General features: G+C 43.5%; 3 protein-coding genes across 6 annotated transcripts; 1 reads left to right on the forward strand and 2 right to left on the reverse strand.

Annotated features, from left to right (window-relative positions):
- Positions 1 to 1,795: 1,795 nt before the first annotated feature.
- On the reverse strand, positions 1,796 to 5,253 carry ccdc174 (coiled-coil domain containing 174). The gene is given in 7 exon segments (XM_065001817.1): positions 1,796 to 3,913; positions 3,916 to 4,092; positions 4,387 to 4,474; positions 4,476 to 4,504; positions 4,658 to 4,802; positions 4,963 to 4,988; positions 4,991 to 5,253. Coding segments are annotated over 7 exon segments (861 nt in total). The 5' UTR covers positions 5,061 to 5,253; the 3' UTR covers positions 1,796 to 3,587.
- A 1,736-nt stretch (positions 5,254 to 6,989) lies between these two features.
- Positions 6,990 to 11,487, forward strand: ghrl (ghrelin/obestatin prepropeptide). 2 transcript variants are annotated; one of them, XM_029684179.1, is made up of 5 exons: positions 6,990 to 7,007; positions 7,187 to 7,341; positions 7,467 to 7,562; positions 8,511 to 8,616; positions 11,340 to 11,487. In XM_029684179.1, the coding sequence occupies exons 2-5, from the start codon at positions 7,219 to 7,221 to the stop codon at positions 11,342 to 11,344; spliced, it is 330 nt and encodes a 109-aa protein (XP_029540039.1). In that variant the 5' UTR covers positions 6,990 to 7,007; positions 7,187 to 7,218; the 3' UTR covers positions 11,345 to 11,487. The 2 variants fall into 2 exon arrangements, with proteins under 2 accessions (XP_029540039.1, XP_029540040.1); XM_029684180.1 differs by having other exon boundaries at positions 7,187 to 7,332.
- A 1,308-nt stretch (positions 11,488 to 12,795) lies between these two features.
- On the reverse strand, positions 12,796 to 19,726 carry tatdn2 (TatD DNase domain containing 2). Of its 3 annotated transcripts, none has more exons than XM_029684182.2 (7): positions 19,638 to 19,726; positions 18,557 to 18,890; positions 17,944 to 18,378; positions 16,669 to 17,778; positions 16,427 to 16,554; positions 13,770 to 13,953; positions 12,796 to 13,627 (listed from the first exon to the last, which is right to left on the reverse strand). In XM_029684182.2, the coding sequence occupies exons 2-7, from the start codon at positions 18,878 to 18,880 to the stop codon at positions 13,487 to 13,489; spliced, it is 2,322 nt and encodes a 773-aa protein (XP_029540042.2). In that variant the 5' UTR covers positions 18,881 to 18,890; positions 19,638 to 19,726; the 3' UTR covers positions 12,796 to 13,486. The 3 variants fall into 3 exon arrangements, with proteins under 3 accessions (XP_029540042.2, XP_029540041.2, XP_029540044.2); XM_029684181.2 differs by lacking the exon at positions 19,638 to 19,726 and adding an exon at positions 19,508 to 19,628; XM_029684184.2 differs by lacking the exon at positions 19,638 to 19,726 and adding an exon at positions 19,070 to 19,169.
- Positions 19,727 to 20,161: the final 435 nt, after the last annotated feature.

Consider the following 20,161-nt stretch of genomic DNA (forward strand, 5'->3'; position numbering starts at 1 on the left):
AGCGTTGGTGACTGTACCTGTGCTGCTGGGAACAATTGAATTACACTTTTTCGTTGACGCTTACTGACAACGGGTGTTGAGCGTTCGTCAATTCATCACTTACGTCTACGATCTGGCACTCAGACAAGAGTGCTCTGAAATCGGAGTACACAGGCAGAGCGAATTTACGAATGCACCCATCATTGAAGAAAAGTCCTGTCTCTTGATGATGTCATTAGTGGCCTACCTGCTACTGCAATATGATTATTTTATTGTAACAACATAATTTCAATGAATTCTGAAATGATATGGAACCATTTGCATCGATAACATTAAATTACTGATTGAAATGTAAAATATATTTTTAGGGTATTAAAATAATTGTCCTCAATTCATATTGGCAAACTTAAATTAAAGGAAGTATGTGTAAGCAGTAAGCACATATTCCACTGCCTTTTAGTGGTAAGATATATAAACATATAAAAAGTTGGAGGGGGAAAAAAAGAAAAAACAGTGGTGATTTTACCTGATCTACAGTACTTCAGAGGTGCATTCAAAACGGTTTAAACATGGAATAAGTGATACACAATTGAGAGCCTTGATGGTAAAGTTTATATGATTGTGATTATCTGTGTGTGTGTATATATATATATATATATATAAGTATTAACTCACATGGCATAAATAACTCTAATACAATCTAATAATCAGAAATATTAAACTTCCCTTTCATTCTCTGTTTGAAGAAGCTAAATATCTTCCACGTCAGTGTCATTTTCCTGATCTGTCTTCCTGATGGGACAAACACACCTGCCTCCTTGTCAAGCGCATGAAATGGACCAGAGGAGGTCATGCCAGGCCAGCGAGTACTCCGTTGGATTGAAAAACGTTTAAAACACTCAACATTACACATTGTGAACACACCTACAGTCTGGTGGCTCATAAAACAATGGTAAAGGGGCACAGCGCCATCTAGAGCATGTCAGTCAAACCTTCCTCACCTAAAGCTATATCCCAACACTGAATATACACTGCTCAAAAAAATAAAGGGAACACGGAAATAACACATCCTAGATCTGAATGAATGAAATATTCTTATTAAATACTTTTTTTCTTTACCTAGTTGAATGTGCTGACAACAAAATCACACACAAATTATCAATGGAAATCAAATGTATCAACCCATGGAGGTCTGGATTTGGAGTCACACTCAAAATTAAAGTGGAAAACCACGGGCGGGCCACCCTCATGGAGTCGGTTTCCGACCGTTTGAGCAGACACAGGCACATTTGTGGCCTGCTGGAGGTCATTTTGCAGGGCTCTGGCAGTGCTCCTCCTGCTCCTCCTTGCACAAAGGCGGAGGTAGCGGTCCTGCTGCTGGGTTGTTGCCCTCCTCCACGTCTCCTGATGTACTGGCCTGTCTCCTGGTAGCGCCTCCATGCTCTGGACACTACGCTGACAAACACAGCAAACCTTCTTGCCACAGCTCGCATTGATGTGCCATCCTGGATGAGCTGCACTACCTGAGCCACTTGTGTGGGTTGTAGACGCCGTCTCATGCTACCACTAGAGTGAAAGCACCACCAGCATTCAAAAGTGACCAAAACATCAGCCAGGAAGCATAGGAACTGAGAAGTGGTCTGTGGTCACCACCTGCAGAACCACTCCTTTATTGGGGGTGTCTTGCTAATTGCCTATAATTTCCACCTGTTGTCTATTCCATTTGCACAACAGCATGTGAAATTTATTGTCAATCAGTGTTGCTTCCTAAGTGGACAGTTTGATTTCACAGAAGTGTGATTGACTTGGCGTTACATTGTGTTAAGTGTTCCCTTTATTTTTTTGAGCAGTGTATATTCCATAGATCCATTTAAATGATCACAGGTAATTGCATATGTTTGAATTTAATGACAAGCATCCAGAGACGTCTCAATGCCTGTACTTACCCAGAAAACAGCTATTACATCGTGGCTGATCCTCTGTATTGTCCTGTCACTCAAAACACACAATCACCACACATGTACAAGATCAGCAGTCTAAATCCAAGATCAGATTACGAAAATGGGTCCATCTCTTTGGTGCCCTCTGAGGGGTTTAAAGATCATGGTAACGTCACTATAGTCTAACACCCATCGACGTTGTTTATGTGTTTGGGTTAGTTTAATACAGGTGTGTCTGTGAGTATCAAGCAGAGTTCTTGCTGAAGGACAGCATGTTATCCAGGCTCTGGGAAGGGAGCTGGGTCTGAGGCTGAGGGGGGCACTGGGGATGAGTTTGGGGCTGCATACTGAAGTTGAGGAAGATACTGAAGGTGAAAGGGTGGAGGTACAAATCGGGACTGAAATGGGGAAGCAAACTGAGGGTATGTTGGTGGGGTTGGGGCTGTTGGGAGGGTACTAAGGTGGGGGCTTGAGGGGAGCACTGAGGGGCTGGAGGTGCATTTTGGGGTTGGACAGTGTTTTGGTGCTAACCAGGGGATCAAATCAAAGTTTATTTGTCACGTGCGCCGAATACAACATACTTACAGGCTCGAACCAATAGTGCAAAAAAGGTGTTGGGTACACAACAGGTAAGTAAAGAAATAAAACAACAGTAAAAAAAACAGGCTGTATACAGTAGCGAGGTTACATACAGACACCAGTTAGTCAGGCTGATTGAGGTACCATGTACATGTAGATATGGTTAAAGTGACTATGCATATATGAACAGAGAGTAGCAGTAGCGTAAAAGAGGGGTTGGCAGGTGGCGGGACACAATGCAGATAGCATGGTTAGCCAATGTGTGGGAGCACTGGTTGGTCGGCCCAATTGAGGTAGTATGTACATTAACTATACATTCAAGTGACTATGCATATATGATAAACAGAGTAGCAGCAGTGTAAAAAGAGGGTTGGGGGGGGGCACACAATGCAAATAGTCAGGGTAGCCATTTGATTACATGTTCAGGAGTCTTATGGCTTGGGGGAAAAAAACTGTCGAGAAGCCTTTTTGTCCGAGACTTGGCACTCCGGTACCGCTTGCCATGAGGTAGTAGAGAGAACAGTCTATGACTGGGGTGGCTGGGGTCTTTGACAATTTTTAGAGCCTTCCTCTGACACTGCCTGGTGTAGAGGTCCTGGATGGCAGGGAGCTTAGCCCCAGTGATGTATTGGGCCATTCGCACTACCCTCTGTAGTTCCTTTGTGGCCAGAGGCCGAGCAATTGCCGTACTGATGCCTGGTACGGCAATTGCTCTTGATGTTGCAGCTGTAGAACCTTTTGAGGATCTCAGGACCCGTGCCAAATCTTTTTAGTTTCCTGAGGGGGAATAGGCTTTGTCGTGCCCTCTTCACGACTGTCTTAGTATGTTTGGACCATTCTAGTTTGTTGTTGATGTGGACACCAAGGAACTTGAAGCTCTCAACCTGCTCCACTACAGCCCCGTAGATGAGAATGGGGGCGTGCTCGGTCCTCCTTTTCCTGTAGTCCACAATCATCTCCTTAGTCTTGGCTACGTTGAGGGATAGGTTGTTATTCTGGCACCACACGGCCAGGTCTCTGACCTCCTCCCTATAGGCTGTCTCGTCGTTGTCTTTGATCAGGCCTACCACTGATGTGTCGTCTGCAAACTTAATGATGGTGTTTGAGTCGTGCCTGGCCATGCAGTCGTGGGTGAACAGGGAGTACAGGAGGGGACTGAGCACGCACCCCTGTGGAGCTAGTGTTGAGGATCAGCGTGGCAGATGTGTTGCTACCTACACTCGTCAGGAAGTCCAGGATCCAGTTACAGAGGTAGGTATTTAGTCTCAGGATCCTTAGCTTAGTGATGAGTTTTGAGGGTACTATGGTGTTGAACGCTGAGCTGTAGTCAATGAATAGCATTGTGGGTTGAGAGGGTATAGGGGTACTTGACTGGGGCTGGGGTAACGAACTACTTTTGGGCTTGGCCTGGGGTGGGTATGCCCTCCACCATGCCCCTCTGACCACATGAAGGCCATTTTGGGTTTGTCCTGCTCCCGTTTGGCCCATTTCCCGTAGCCCTGTCTCTTATCGTCGCTGAAGTACACAGAGGGAGGAGTGAACTCTGACTCCCTATCATCCTGCCGCCGACTCGTCCACTTGCCAAAAAAGTACACTAGGAAAGGAGTGTTGTCAAATTGAAAAAAAGAGAAGACAGTTAGTTAATGATCTAACACTCCAGGCAGCATACAACTCTTTGGTGTCTCACTGGAGGAAATTACCAGAGATGATCTGACAGGCGTTGACTACAGCAAGCAGTCCTTGGTTACACCTGGAACTTTCCTGCTCTACTTTGCCATGTTATACATGTTATGCCAGTGTGGTGGCAGTGATTCATCAATGATCACCATTCATTCTAAAAAAAGATCCATGCCAATCGTGTCAACCAGAAACAAGGAGTAGTGTTTACCTTTGCCCCTGTCCCACTCCCTGACGTGGGGTACTCCTGACTTGGTGTCTCTTCTCTCTTGGATCTCTACCTCCAACTTCTTCACTGCACGGGGCCTCCTCATGGGCTTCATCCTCTTCTGAAGGAAGTAATATAAGAGACAACACTTACAACAGTATTCACTACAGTCAAAAGTATATACATAGAGCAGTATACAGTCATAGCCATACAATCTAGCCTGATCAGGTATCATTGTCTCCAATGTTGTATAATTGTGGGAGGTTCCTCTAACCTTGTTTGGGTCCAGCTCCCTGGTCGTCCTGTGTTCCGTCCAGCTTAGTCTTCATCTTCCTTTGCCTCACCTTGGCCAACTGAGCGTTCAGCAGAGCCTTCCTGTTCTCCTTCAACTGCTCCCACTTACTGCGCTGGTCTCTCGTCTGAGAGAAAGAGAGGGAGAGAAAAGGAGAGAGATAATTCATCTTAAAAATGTTTTGAATTAATGTCAACAATATGCTTCAAACTCAGTCATTTAAATGAACTGATAAGTGATATAAGAATGTCTAATATCAGGGGTTGCGGAGGCTGAGAGTAACTCACCTGGTGTCTGAGCATGTCCAGAGTATCTGCTTCCTGCGCTGCTCCTGGTCCTGAGAAAATGTAAAGTAGCCCACACCCAGCTCATGGGCCTCTGACATGGACAGACAGTAAAATAAGAGGGAGGAAAAATAGCAGTGTGAGAGATGGAGGAAGAGGCAAGAGATCAGAGAAGAGACAAGTCAATCCACAGAGAACACACCTCTCAGGGTTTGGTTAAAAAAGTAGAGTAAATACAGTTTGATTACTGTATCTATGAAACCAGTGCCATGTCAACGTTGCTCCCTGATGTCCTCTTAGTGGATTCGTCCCACAGGACTGTTCATGGCCTCCTCCCTCTCCCAGACTTGCCTCTGCAGCTCTCTACGCATGTCCTCTGATAGTCGGTCCTTTTCAGCCGGGTCACGTTTGTGTACAAACATTAAAAAAATAAGCTCAGAACAGTATTGTCACTAACATCTTCTTCTATGAACAAACTTACATTCACCTCCATGTTTGATCAGAGTAAAATATACCCTTTTCCCTGAAAGTCTTGGTCCGCATGATTCTCTCTTCTTGTCAATAATCTTCTGGGTGAAATCCACCAGGAAAAGTACCTCTGTCTCCTCATCTGACACAATGGAAAAGAGGACTAATTCCAATGCGAGAAATACAAATTGCATATGCAGGGCCTTCACATGTCAACCTTACATACAGAATATGACAGCATTTAAAGACCAGTGTAACGAATTACAAAACTATACCAGGACCAGTCGAGTTCAGCTTTGAGATCAACCAGCTGTAGAAAAATGAGTATAGTACAGTATCCTAGCTTGCTATGTGTTAGCGTGCAGGCTAGATAAGTTACCGGCGTTATCTAATGAGCTAGCTATGGTTCACACACTGGTGACAGAAAATGTGACAATATTAATTATTGTAAACAAGTCAACGATGAAGCAGTCACTGCATATTGCTTATTCTTTTTATCCATGGTTGCTAGATTTCGATATCAGCTCAAAGCCAGCTAGCTAGTGGAAGGCAAGATTGGTTGCCTTCCACTAGCTAGCTGGCTTTGAGCTGATATATCGAAATCTAACAACCATGGATAAAAATAATAAGCAATATGCAGTGACTGCTTCATCGATGACTTGTTTACAATAATTAATATTGTTAATCATTCATATTTGGGTCACGTGATAATTTAAGGGTCGCTAGCTAAGTAGATTCAGGACTGCCACCTAGCGGTGTGGAGTAAGCAACTGGCAGTCAAAAAAAGATTGATGCTTTCAATGTTGGCATAATTCGTTTCTGGTTATAATGGATGTAGGTTCTTGAACATGCAGTTATGTAATATATGTATATGTATATCAGACCAAGTATAGACAGAGATTGTTCTTTTACTATGTCTCATGTATCAAATCAAATTGTATTTGTCACATGCTTCGTAAACAACAGGCATAGACTAACAGTGAAATGCTTAACGTTACTCACTGATTATTTTCCAACAATGCAGAGTTAAAGATAAATAAAATATATATATATATATCGTATAACCAGAAATATACCATTTCGATGCTTATAATGATGCACAACATTCTGCCCATTACAGCTGACAAAGAACGGAAAAACTGAAAGTTGAGATAATGTGTTCTTGGCATATTTCAGTACATAGGGCAGTGAATATGTATTTTGTAGACTCAGGAAATGCAGAATGTTTCTGTTGATGGACCAGCAAACAGTTGCTCAGGTATGAGTACACATTCTAAAAGGGTCTAAAGCCCACATGACAGTGTGGTGTCATCATAATAGTATGATTAAAGGTGATAATCAGCAAGAACATTTCTGTTATCAGGTTGCAACTGTGCTATTCTTGTTCTTTTATCTATTCAAACACTTGAACAATCCATCTATTCCCAGTTCCATCAACCATGACTGTATTTGCTCTAATGTGCAAACATAGAAGCAAATATGTGTTTGGATTCCAAATGTCTCAGAGGTAAACATAAGAATAGGTATATAAGGTGAAAAGAGACCCTAGTCCAACCATATCAATGTCCAAGGTATATCTGGTGAGTATAACAATTCGTTTTCAATAAATAAGATATCAGAGGAAATTATATATAGGTTTGGTATCTCGATTAATTTATACACAAGTTAAATGTATGTCACATTGTGCCATAGGAATGCTTTGGGTAAAAGCATCACAATATACAGTGCTTTAAAATGTTGTTCATTTGTATTTGGTGAGTTCTCTCTATAAAGCGCAAACAGCCATCCATCATGCCACTGAAGAGAAACACAGGTCTCATGATACTGATGCTGTGTACTCTGGCTCTGTGGGCCAAGTCAGTCAGTGCTGGCTCCAGCTTCCTCAGCCCCTCCCAGAAACCACAGGTAAGACAGGTAAGGTGTAGAACACGTGTGTGTTTGTGAGTAAGGTTTACGAATTGTGTGTAAAATGTGTGTGAGTAATGTTATACTAAATGTGTGAAGAAGGTAGTGTGTGACTCACTGTCACGGCCCTGCAGGGTAAAGGGAAGCCCCCTCGAGTTGGTCGGCGAGACATTGAGAGCTTTGCTGAGCTGTTTGAGGGTCCCCTTCACCAGGAAGACAAACACAATACGGTAAGTGACACATGCACATGGATTTACCTCTTGAAAATAGCTCTACAAATCCACTGCTGCTGAACCCAAATCAACCCAATGCACCTACCATCCACCCAGCCTAAGTCTCTCACTGTTGCTGCCTGTTATAGACCCCCCCTCAGCTCCCAGCTGTGCCCTGGACACCATATGTGAATTGATTGCCCCTCATCTATCTTCAGAGTTCGTTCTGTTCGGTGACCTAAACTGGGATATGCTTAACACCCCGGCAGACCTACAATCTAAGCTAGACACCCTCAATCTTGATTCCAGGTACAACCCAAAATCTGTAAACATGGGCACCCTCATAGATATTATCCTGACCAAATTGCCCTCCAAATACACCTATGCTGTTTTTAATCAGGATCTCAGCGATCACTGCCTCATTGTCTGGATCCACTATGTTTTTATTTACTTTTCTGCTCTTTTGCACACCAGTATTTCTACTTGCACATCATCATCCTCACATCTATCACTCCAGTGTTAATTAGCTGAATTGTAATTACTTGCTACTATGGCCTATTTATTGCCTTACCTCCTCACGCCATTTGCACACACTGTATATTGTGTTATTGACTGTAAGTTTGTTTATTCCATGTATAACTCTGTGTTGTTGTTCGTGTCACACTGCTTTGCTTTATCTTGGCCAGGTCGCAGTTGTAAATGAGAACTTGTTCTCAACCGGCCTACCTGGTTAAATAAAGGTGAAATAAAAATAAAAAAGGGTCTAAAATGGCTTTATTAACATGTTGCTTTCAAAACCACATAAAATGGCTTTATTAACATGTTGCTTTCAAAACCACATAACATGGCTTTATTAACATGTTGCTTTCAAAACCACATAAAATGGCTTTATTAACATGTTGCTTTCAAAACCACATAACATGGCTAGGTTTAATTTGGATACTGATCAGCTCTGCCTGTTCTCAGATCAAGGCTCCTTTTGAGATGGGCATCACCATGAGTGAGGAGGAGTTCCAGGAGTATGGTGCCGTGCTGCAGAAGATCCTGCAGGACGTCCTGGGAGACACTGCAGGTGCCCTGCGATGACATTTGATCTTACATACAGCACTACTGCTCTAGTTGGATAGAGACCGTGGCGATGACATTTGATCTTACATACAGCACTACTGCTCTAGTTGGATAGAGACTGTGGCGATGACATTTGATCTTACATACAGCACTACTGCTCTAGTTGGATAGAGACCGTGGCGATGACATTTGATCTTACATACAGCACTACTGCTCTAGTTGGATAGAGACCGTGGCGATGACATTTGATCTTACATACAGCACTACTGCTCTAGTTGGATAGAGACCGTGGCGATGACATTTGATCTTACATACAGCACTACTGCTCTAGTTGGATAGAGACCGTGGCGATGACATTTGATCTTACATACAGCACTACTGCTCTAGTTGGATAGAGACCGTGGCGATGACATTTGATCTTACATACAGCACTACTGCTCTAGTTGGTTAGAGACCGTGGCGATGACATTTGATCTTACATACAGCACTACTGCTCTAGTTGGATAGAGACCGTGGCGATGACATTTGATCTTACATACAGCACTACTGCTCTAGTTGGATAGAGACCGTGGCGATGACATTTGATCTTACATACAGCACTACTGCTCTAGTTGGATAGAGACCGTGGCATTGACATTTGATCTTACATACAGCACTACTGCTCTAGTTGGATAGAGACCGTGGCGATGACATTTGATCTTACATACAGCACTACTGCTCTAGTTGGATAGAGACCGTGGCGATGACATTTGATCTTACATACAGCACTACTGCTCTAGTTGGATAGAGACCGTGGCGATGACATTTGATCTTACATACAGCACTACTGCTCTAGTTGGATAGAGACCGTGGCGATGACATTTGATCTTACATACAGCACTACTGCTCTAGTTGGATAGAGACCGTGGCGATGACATTTGATCTTACATACAGCACTACTGCTCTAGTTGGATAGAGACCGTGGCGATGACATTTGATCTTACATACAGCACTACTGCTCTAGTTGGATAGAGACCGTGGCGATGACATTTGATCTTACATACAGCACTACTGCTCTAGTTGGATAGAGACCGTGGCGATGACATTTGATCTTACATACAGCACTACTGCTCTAGTTGGATAGAGACCGTGGCGATGACATTTGATCTTACATACAGCACTACTGCTCTAGTTGGATAGAGACCGTGGCGATGACATTTGATCTTACATACAGCACTACTGCTCTAGTTGGATAGAGACCGTGGCGATTTTAGCATGTAAATCTTGGTGGGGCAAACTCAACTTTTATTTAATGCATAGCAGCAAAGCCACAACACTAAACAAGACATTAATTGCACTATAACACAACAGAACACTAAACAAGACATTAATTGCACTATAACGGTGACAAATGGTGCCCACAAACTGTTAGGGCCTACATAAAGCTGTCCCAATAGCAGAGTCCCAACAGCAGTCCCAACACCTTACCACTGCTACACCTGGTTATCAGCTGAGCCTTGTCGGTCAGCGAAACAGTTAATTCAGCCTCATTTGCTACATTTAAAAAACAATTTAAACAGCTGATATGGTTGACTTGTTTATACAAATGTGGTTTCTACTGACAATTGAGATGTACATACTATTATACAAGGGAACGGATAAGAGGTCATCCGTAATTTCGATTAAGACATTAATGAGCAAGCTAAGACAGATGTAGTCAATATAACTATCTGTTCAGTATTTTCTAAATGTACAGCAACCGAATTCAGAACAATTGTCCAGTGTCTGTGTTCTTTTGATCATCTTAATATTTTATTGGCCAGTCTGAGATATGGCTTTTTCGTTGCAACTCTGCCTAGAAGACCAGCATCCCAGAGTTGCCTCTTCACTGTTGATGTTGAGACTGGTGTTTTGCGGGTACTATTTAATGAAGCTGCCAGTTGAGGACTTGTGAGGCATCGGTTTCTCAAACTAGACACTGTAATGTACTTGTCCTCTTGCTCAGTTGTGCACCGGGGCCTCCCACTCCTCTTTCTATTCTGGTTAAAGTCAGTTTGCGCTGTTCTGTGAAGGGAGTAGTATACAGCATTGACCGAGATCTTCAGTTTCTTGGAAATTTCTCAAATGGAATAGCCTTCATTTCTCAGAAAAAGAATAGAGATTTTGAGCCTGTAATCGAACCCACAAATGCTGATGCTCCAGATACTCCACTAGTCTAAAGGCCAGTTTTATTGCTTTTTTAATCAGAACAGTTTTCAGCTGTGCTAACATAATTGCAAAAGTGTTTTCTAATGATCAATTGGCCTTTTAAAATTATGAACTTGGATTAGCTAATGCAACGTGCCATTAGAACACAGATGGTTGCTGATAATGTACGCCTATGTAGTTATCCATTTTTTTTAAATCAGCCATTTCCAGCTAATAATTTAAGTAAGTAATTTACACATTTAACTGCCTACACTGTATTGTCTGTCAAAAAAAATTGCTTGAACGGTGGTGTATATTCATTTTTTTGCTAAGCTGGTGGGGCTCAGAGCCCCACCTGCCCTGAATGACAGGTTGCCACTGGATAGCGATACACTGCCTGTTCATGATGGTAGCTATAACAACTCATTAGCACATATTTGGAGTTAACCATATTTGGAGCCAAAGAACAGTCCTCTGTCAAATCTAAACCATCAGACAGACAGCAGAGTGCATTAAATGTTCCAGAGCAGCATTGTTTAAAATCATGTTTTTGTGTTTCAGAATGATCACAACTTGGCATAGACACGGAATACAAAGAACCTCCATTTCCTGTTCTCCAACTTTCCTTTCTCAACTTGTCTTATACCCGATTTACTGTGTGAACATCGTTTGAATTGTAAAAGATGAATAAAATAACACTGCTTCCTTACTCCCTGGGTCATTTTGGGTCTTTGAACAGATCTGTCATCCTTATCTTCAAAGTGTTCTCTAGTAAAAAATACTTTAAGTAGCGGCTCATAATGGCAAAACATCTGAATTTGAGCACCAGGAGAATATGAAACAGCCCATCGATCTCACTAAATCTGCCAGAAATTATTATTCTTATAAAATCCCTCAGCTGTTTCCTGCAAGTATAACTCATTTGTTCTGGTCAGATTACAGTCAGTGCAGTGAATAGGACGCTTGACATAATCCTGTGAAACATGCTAAATTATGACCATGTATTCATTGAAGGAAAGAACCCTCTCTTTGTGTCTTGTTTAATATCGGTTTCAGGTCAGCTGAAGAGGCTGCTACTCAGACCTGGGGAACTAGGGCACCTCTGGCAGTGCGCCACGTGTTTTATTAGGTTGTATTAGAAGGCCTCGTCTCTAACTCCAGGCTGCCCTTCCAACAAGAGTGTACTTGCATATCCGGACCTATATACAACAGGCTCAAGTAGAACACAAAACAGTTACATGGGAGACGTGTGCCCTTGAATAACTCAAAATCATGAGTTTCTCTCGGTTCAGTAGAGGCACTTAGGTACCATTCACACATTGAACCCATTGTCCTAGCAGCTTTTCCACTTTGATCTGGTGTGATGGTAGTGTCTCTCTGGATGTGTCACTGGGTGCTCCTGTCAATCATTCTCAAATGGAAGTGCTGAAGCTAAACTCTCTTTCTTAACCCATCTCTGACTGCTCACAGGAGTGGCTAATGGACAGGCCACTCAGCCACTTCATGTCTCTATTAAATCTGGAAATAAAATCAACCTTATTTCTCCCTAATGGCAGAGATGTTCAGCCTGGTTCCCCCCATACAAAACACTACAGAATTCTGTATAAGACAAGGCCCTATATGGACATTCTACTCAGTTGCCCTCTAGTCTATACAAACCCCTGCAACCCCTTTACACGCGAAACATCTTTCCTTCGTGTACCAGACTTGAAGCATACACAATTCCTTACCATCAAACTACACATAAGGACTGAATTTACACCAGTGGAACTAAGGTATAACTTCAAGAGTAAAGTATTAACCTTTAAAAAAATTGCCTTTGCACATAACAGGCTTGTTCTACCATTACCAACCACTGAGTACACCAGCACCCTCAGAGGTATTTACCTGTTGAGAGTAAATTGACCTAATGCAGCCTCCATGTTCTTGATAGGAGGAGTTTAATGAGGGGTGCTGGAGAGAAAGAGCTGTATTCAAAGGACCAAAGTGCTCATGTATCAATTCACACAAATCAGGAGAAAGTAAAAATAAGCTTTTAATTGAGTACATAACAGCCTTTGCTAGTGAGGAAGGAACCAGGAAGGGAAGGAAGGCTTCTACATTGACTAAATCAAAACCAAACCATTTCACAAGTCAGCAAAGTAGAGTAAAATGATTACAAACACCAAAATTAAACAAATTAAAGCTTCCGTCAAATCGAATAAAAAAATAAAGGTAAAAATAAAATAAGATTTGGATTCCAGAGTGAGATCAGAGTTGCTGAAACCATTGGGATCTTTTAGAACAGAGTGAAGCTCAAACTGAGCATTTCATGCTCCTAATGCCTGCTAGCCTCAGACTTAACTCCTAAAACTATGCAAGGGCTTGGGGCCAGCTAAAACAAAGCTTGACAACTACATCCTTTTTTCTCTTATCTTATATACATTTTTCTGCAATCTGTTAACTACCAAAAATATATTTTCAGACGTTAAATGCCACAGGCTGCAAACAAAACCAGTTTGGAAAACATAGTTGATTTATTCTATATGTAGTTTAACGATTATTCTTTAATGTGAACCTTCGATAACACAATTCTCTCCATGAGGCTGCCTAAGTTTGAGGAGAGCAAGTGTGTGTCAGGTCACTACGACAGCTACACCTTGTACTTTCCATGCCTACTACAAGGGTGGTAGTCATGGCCTCCGTGGTGACCTTCCCTGTCGTCGTGGTCATATGCCGTAGAGCTGGGTGGTGTTGCGTCGGATCGTGGTGAGCACCGTGGTGATGCTTTCTCCCTTCAGAAGGCTGATCTCACGCAGGGTGTGTATACCCATGCCTGGGTGGGCAAACCTACAGACATCTTTACTAACCTACCGGTACACAGAGAACAAAAACGATTTACATACATGCACTGTCAACCTTAAACATTCACCTGTATACGCCTAGCTTGTGAATCGGTGCCCGTCGAACCACCCTCCCAAATGTGTGTTGTGGTGTGGTGTTTGTGTGTACCTGTCGGGGCAGGAAATAGGGTGCGTCTGTCTCCAGGAGGATGCGGTCGAGGGGGATCTTGCGGATGGCGTCACGGGCCTCGTATGCCGTAGGGTAGGTGATGAGAGCAGTGAAGCCCACACACAGGTTGGGAAACTCCTTCAGGAAGGGCTCGATCACCGGGTAACTGTTGGTGAAACAGTGTCTGTGGAAAAGGAAAATGTAAGTCCAAGTTTAAGAAACATTGCCTTGTAATTCTGTTACCAAAAACAAATGTTTTAAGACATGCTCCAAATCAAATCAAATGTATTTATATAGCCCTTCGTACATCAGCTGATATCTCAAAGTGCTGTACAAAAACCAAGCCTAAAACCCCAAACAGCAAGCAATGCAGGTGTTAAAGCACGTTGGCTAGGAAAAACTCCCTAGAAAGGCCAAAACCTAGGAAGAAACCTAGAGAGGAACCAGGCTATGTGGGGTGGCCAGTCCTCTTCTGGCTGTGCCGGGTGGAGATTATAACAGAACATGGCCAAGATGTTCAAATGTTCATAAATGACCAGCATGGTCAAATAATAATAAGGCAGAACAGTTGAAACTGGAGCAGCAGCACGGCCAGGTGGACTGGGGACAGCAAGGAGTCATCATGTCAGGTAGTCCTGGGGCATGGTCCTAGGGCTCAGGTTCTCCGAGAGAGAGAAAGAAAGAGAGAATTAGAGAGAGCATATGTGGGGTGGCCAGTCCTCTTCTGGCTGTGCCGGGTACTTTGGCGACTAGTAAGTATATATTTTTTTTTACCTCCCGCTTTAGGCTGGATGTTACAATGTGTAGTTCATACATGCATAATCTATGAGCAGAATTACTGACTTACCTCTATTAGCCACAAAATCCTTAGTTTGAAAGTGACTGTTTTCTGGAAGCTGTGTTGCACCACTTCCCCTACATTTCCCCCCAGGTGGACCAGCCCCTAGCAATTTGAGTTCCAGCCAATGAGATTCAGCCCCTCACCATTTGAGTGACAGCTAGCAAGAATCACACACAGTAGAGCGAGAAAGAGAGCAATGACATGTTGCACATCAGATTTTTTTTCAGGGACCACTTTTGGCTCGTGGGTGCTACTTTCAGAACTACTGGCTAAAAAGAACACAAAAGTACTGGAGAATCCCTTTAAGATATTTTCTTATTTCTCTCCCTCATGAGGGAAGATAATGAAAGTTCACAGACTTATAACAAGTCATGGTAGACCTACCAACTAGATTTACTGATATCAAATTCTCTTGTGAATTATTACGTGATTAAAACTCGTCATTCTGTTAGTAACAGAATTACCAAAACAGTAATGGAAATACAGAACTGAATTGGCTACAATGGGAAATCATAGCAGCCACAAACAACAAGTTGTGTCACCTGCTACTGTTTTCCCTTCCACTGGCATACTGTTATATTCAGCTCAAAACTGTTTGGTTTATGGCTGCTTTGTGTTAAACCAAGTGTTAAAACAGTCCGTCTCGACAACCACTCCCTCTCCAGTTAATGTCACCTCCCCCAGCTCCTACCAACACTGACACGAGCCCCCTCTTTTTCCATTTACTGTTACCAGCGTCTGTTACCAGCACTGACCGACACCAGTCGTCCATTGACGTTGAAAAGTAGTTGAAATTTGGTCAGTCCACCCTGACGTTAATGTTAACGTCCACAAATGGACCGGACCAAATCTGAACCGATCATAGATATGTTTCACAAGTTTGAACAGCATAGTACAGTAGAGTACAATCCAATACATTAGTACAATACAGTAAAGAAAAGTGAGGTACAGTATATTGTAATGTACTAAATTATACTGTAATCCATTCTACTGTACTATATTGTACTGCACTCTTACTCTACTGCAATATCTAAACTTGTGAAACATGGAGCATGAAATTCATATGCATTTCTGTGTAGTACAGATCAGGGACCTATGATGTAAATCCATTTCACTTACTGTAGTTAAAAAACAAAGCAGATATTTAAGTTTTTGGAAAAGGTGGTCGCATAAAACACTGAAGGACATTTTACCATAATTCTGTTAGCAAAGATATCATCTGCACAGTTCTTCCACTAAATTTGTTTTTGTAAATGTTTCTGTGGAGGTTGTCCATATACAAGGACTACTTTGAACGTGTTGGTTGTTTAGCAACAAAACCGACGTGTGCGCGACTATGGGGCAAAACAGACGAGGTTGGCTTAGACTGTTGACAACATGTAAACTATAGTTAGTCTCCAATGTTTATTGAAAACATACATTTGCGGAATGAGCACTTCTCAAATACATTGCTAGTTGTTGCTCATCTAGCTAGAAAATAGTTTTTCCATATTAGCGTAGACGTGACATCAGTCAAAACAAGACATGGTATCAAGAACAAGAAATCTACAATTCCCCACATGGCAGCTGCTTGTCATTGTTGATAGCCATCTGGCCATCCAGAATCACTACACAGGCTTCTGCCCCATTGAAGCGTGCACATTGTTTTCCTGATGCTAACCCGTCTATAGAGTTGTATGGATTGTTAAACTTTGAAATCAATGGTTTTTGTTCGGCACACATTTTAAAAGTGAAACAAAAAACAGTCAAATTGTAATTCGGTTACTTCGAATTCCCCCATGAACAGTATCAGTCACACACACATGCAGACACTGACCTGTGGATTTTGTAGTCCTGGGGCACACACTTCTTCATGATGAGCAGCAGGTCATCGTCGGCGTCCCTGCAGTGGATCACCAGAGGCTTGTTCATAGCCACAGCCAGTTTCAGCTGACGTTCAAACACCTATAGGGGGCGCCAAACACACAACACCATCACTACCTCAACCAAGCAGCAGGTTATTAACTACTTCAAATGAGTCAGTTGAATGAGAGGGAGAAAATTCAGTTCTGACCATACCTCTTTCTGCCTGGATGTGTTGGTGGAGTTCTTGTGGGAGTAGTCCAGGCCAATCTCGCCAAAGGCTATAGCTTTAGGGTGTCGCATGGCCATTAGAATGCTACGCTCGTGGACCTCAGAGTACTCCTTGGCGAAGTGGGGGTGGCACCCGAACGCCCCCCAGACCAGCTCCTCCGCCAGCAGGCCCTCCCACAGCGCTTCCCGCACCATGATCCGAGGGTTGCAGAAGTCGGCAATGCAGCCATGAAAATCAGTCGGGAAGCTGCTCTGGTGCAGGCTGCGGAAGCGGGCAAAGGTGCCCCGGAAGCCCAGCTTGCCCCACAGCATGTCCAGGTGGCAGTGGGTGTCCACGAAGCCATGTTGGCTCACCCTCCGCTGGGAGGGGTCGCATGCCCAGATAGGCTCCACCCCCACTGACATTCTCCTGGTGTTGGTGCTGTTGTCATAGCACCTGGAGGGGGAGGAAGAGGGAAAGGAGTGGCCTCCGTCAGAGTACCTTCGGAAGGTCTGTTCACAGGGGCGGTAGGGGCTGGAGAACAGGGGGTGGATTTTGTGTGTAGCAGGCGAAGTGTTGCTGGAGCAAATAGCAGGCTCCCACAGAGCAAAGGGGTCCGGGGAGGAGGAGACACTGCTGGGGGAGCACGGGACACCGATGCCCCCCGTGCCAGTCCTGGGTGTCCCGGGGGCAGGCGGCTGTGCACTGTTTGGCTTCTCTTGGGGGATTTGCTTGGAGGAAATGAACACCGTCCTCCATGACTGAGGGAAGGGCTGAGCTGGGCTCTCACTGGGTGGCTGAACAACACCATTCAGTCTGTTTGTAGAGGGGGAGGTGAGAGAGGGCGCTGTAATGCTACCACTCTGAGCATTCACAGCTGGAAAGTTTAGTTTCCAGGTGTCTGGGTGGTATGTTTGAGGCTTCGTGAAGTAAAGTAGAGAGTTAGGAATGTAGTCCAGAGCAGGTAAGGACAAGTCACTGCTGTTGACCTCTCTCCTGGGCTCCACCTTGGCAGTGGAATGCGATGGAGACTCCTCCTGGGAGAAGGTCTCCACCACCACAGGGTCCTCAACATCTGACCAATCAGGGGAGTTATCCCTTTTCAGCACCACACTCTGAAGTGGAAAAGGAGAAAATAGGGTGATATCTCTATTGAATAATAATATAGGTTCAGGAACAAAATATTTATTTTAATTGAACCCCCCCCCAACCAATTATCCATACTAAACATGTAAATTCCTGCTAACCAACCTTCGGAACCTTTTTCCCCTGTGACTCACCCGTGTGTCTTTTTTGAGACCAGTGTTCTCATCCTGTGTCCCTGTTTCCTCAAACACCATTGGGTGGAAATAGTAGTCTCCGCCCTCGAGGGGAGCCATGTCCTCTGACTCGCTCTCTGACTGGGCTGAGCAGCAGTCCAAGTCAAGAGCCGCGCAGTCGTCTGGTTCCAAACTGGGCATGTTGTCATTGGCTGTGTCCAAAGACTGGTTCTTTTTTGTGGACTTCTTCTTCGCGAAAGAAGGGCTTTTCTCGGCAGTCGCTTTGGCCGGGGACTGCTTCTCTCCTCTTCCCCTGATAGCGGCGGTCAAAGCCTTCAGGTAAATGGCCTTCGACCCCTCCTGTGGGGTCCGGTCTTTCCTCTTCAGACCACAGGCTGAAGGTGTAGGTGAGGAGACACGGCTTTCTGACTGGGATGTTGTGTCCTTGAGTACCGCCTAAGGAAAAAACAAAATTGACAAAGATATATCCAATGGAAGCAACACCAGTAAATGACATGTAACACTGGCCATCTGAGTTCATGTAGGAGAAGAGGCAAAGAAAGATGACATTTGGGAGAACAGAGCAATGGTCCGTGCATTGAATTGCTTAGCAGAGTCCACAGTCATGATTTACCTTGGACTCAGAGGGAGTGAGATCTTTCAGACATTTCCTGGAGAGATTCCTGAGCCCCTTGATTTTCCCTGTGAAGGGGTTGCTCCCGCTGGGGTCGTCTGACGAGGTGACCTCCTTTCTCTTGGGTGTGTCTAGACAGATGCCCTCCAGCTCTCCCAGGCCAGCCGACACGTTCAGATCAGGGACAGTTAAAACCTCACTGGGCGACACACTCCAGCGGATGGGCTTGGGTGTGCCACCATTGCTCTTGCGGAACTTTGTAGGTGAGCAGAGTGTTGTCTGTAGCCAGTCAAACTTCACCTTCCCTCTGTTGTTGCTGTCCATCTCAGACACCCTAGTCAAAAATACAAGCAAAATAGATGTCTGCATTATTAGTCACTAAGGTCAAACAATACCTTCAAATTGTCTTCAGAACAAGCACGAGGTTCAGTGGTTTGTATCTTCCCAATGTATCAGACACATCACAATTTGAAAAACACCAATGGACAACAATTTGTTAAAGTTCAGTTTTACCCTGCAGAGCTGTTTCTTCCAAACGAATTATGTTATTTTCTGTAGAAACAGACCTGAAACTTTGTTCTCCATTTGTATTTCCAAGAGGGTGAGCACAGAGGCATCATTTCTCCCTAATGAAATCACAGAAGGAAAAAAAAATGGATAACAAAGTTTCCGTTGTTTTCGACTACAGACAGGCTTGTTAGCTAGCTAGCTAACTAACGTTAACCTTCACAAATCAACATGGGTTTCTTTCTCACATGTCAAAGCCACATCTCTGGTCTGGATACTGTGGCTACTAAAACTCGGTCTGACATGTAAATTGCAGGGTTCTACTACCACGCGTTAACTCAGTTGCTACCTAACCTAGCTAGCTAATGTTACCTACCTAGATACCTAGCTTAATATGTTAGCTCGGATCACATCACTTTGATATCGTCAAAATGGGTACATTACCTAATATAACATCTGATATAAGACTGGTCAAATATTAAAACATTTATTCGAAGTGCAATTCAATCGGAGACTGTATAGCTCGCTAGTTTAACAACTTCTATTAGAATTCTGATGACAGAAAGTAGCTAACCGTAAAACAGCCACGTGCGCACTGATGAGCAAATCCACGTGACTGATTTGACGTCAAAGTGACATTTGTGATTGATTCATTGGTTGGGGTCTTTGCTGATGAGAAAAAATGTATGTCAAGCAAATATTCTTCAAGGCTCCCCAAAATCAAGGGCACATTTTGGGGGAGGATGACTGACCCTACAAACTGATCTAAGGTCAGATCTTGCGTCGTTTCCTGGTTGTTTCTGGAAAGATAAACTGATTCTAGATCTGTCAATTTGCGAGTTCATATGAAATCTTTCAATCCCTGCTATTTTGCAAGACTCCCACTTGACAGTGTTGTTACTACTCGGATGAATGAATAAATGCATGAATATTCTTTGCACAGATTTAATTAGTAGTGGTTGTAACAGTCTAGTGTAGGTCGTAGGAGTCAATACATGATCATATCTTAGCCCACTATGTTGTCAGTCTGGTTGGTACCATGTATAACAATTATTAAAGATATAGCTATGTATGCCATCCATCTAATTCTCAAGGTTA

This window comes from Oncorhynchus nerka, linkage group LG15 (genome assembly GCF_034236695.1).
Source record: "Oncorhynchus nerka isolate Pitt River linkage group LG15, Oner_Uvic_2.0, whole genome shotgun sequence".
In the NCBI taxonomy this organism is placed as follows: domain Eukaryota; kingdom Metazoa; phylum Chordata; class Actinopteri; order Salmoniformes; family Salmonidae; genus Oncorhynchus; species Oncorhynchus nerka.

What these genes read in the sequence shown, in the direction of transcription:
- ghrl (XM_029684179.1), top strand. Translation starts at nt 7,219, where the DNA reads ATGCCACTGAAGAGAAACACAGGTCTCATGATACTGATGCTGTGTACT. An exon ending in AGAAACCACAGGTAAGACAG is followed by an intron (nt 7,342 to 7,466) that starts GTAAGGTGTAGA and finishes ACGGCCCTGCAG; the next exon opens with GGTAAAGGGAAGCCCCCTCG. An exon ending in AGGAAGACAAACACAATACG is followed by an intron (nt 7,563 to 8,510) that starts GTAAGTGACACA and finishes GCCTGTTCTCAG; the next exon opens with ATCAAGGCTCCTTTTGAGAT.
- tatdn2 (XM_029684182.2), bottom strand. Translation starts at nt 18,880, where the DNA reads ATGGACAGCAACAACAGAGGGAAGGTGAAGTTTGACTGGCTACAGACA. An exon ending in GTCTCAAAAAAGACACACGG is followed by an intron (nt 17,779 to 17,943) that starts GTGAGTCACAGG and finishes TTTCCACTTCAG; the next exon opens with AGTGTGGTGCTGAAAAGGGA. An exon ending in ACACATCCAGGCAGAAAGAG is followed by an intron (nt 16,555 to 16,668) that starts GTATGGTCAGAA and finishes CGCCCCCTATAG; the next exon opens with GTGTTTGAACGTCAGCTGAA.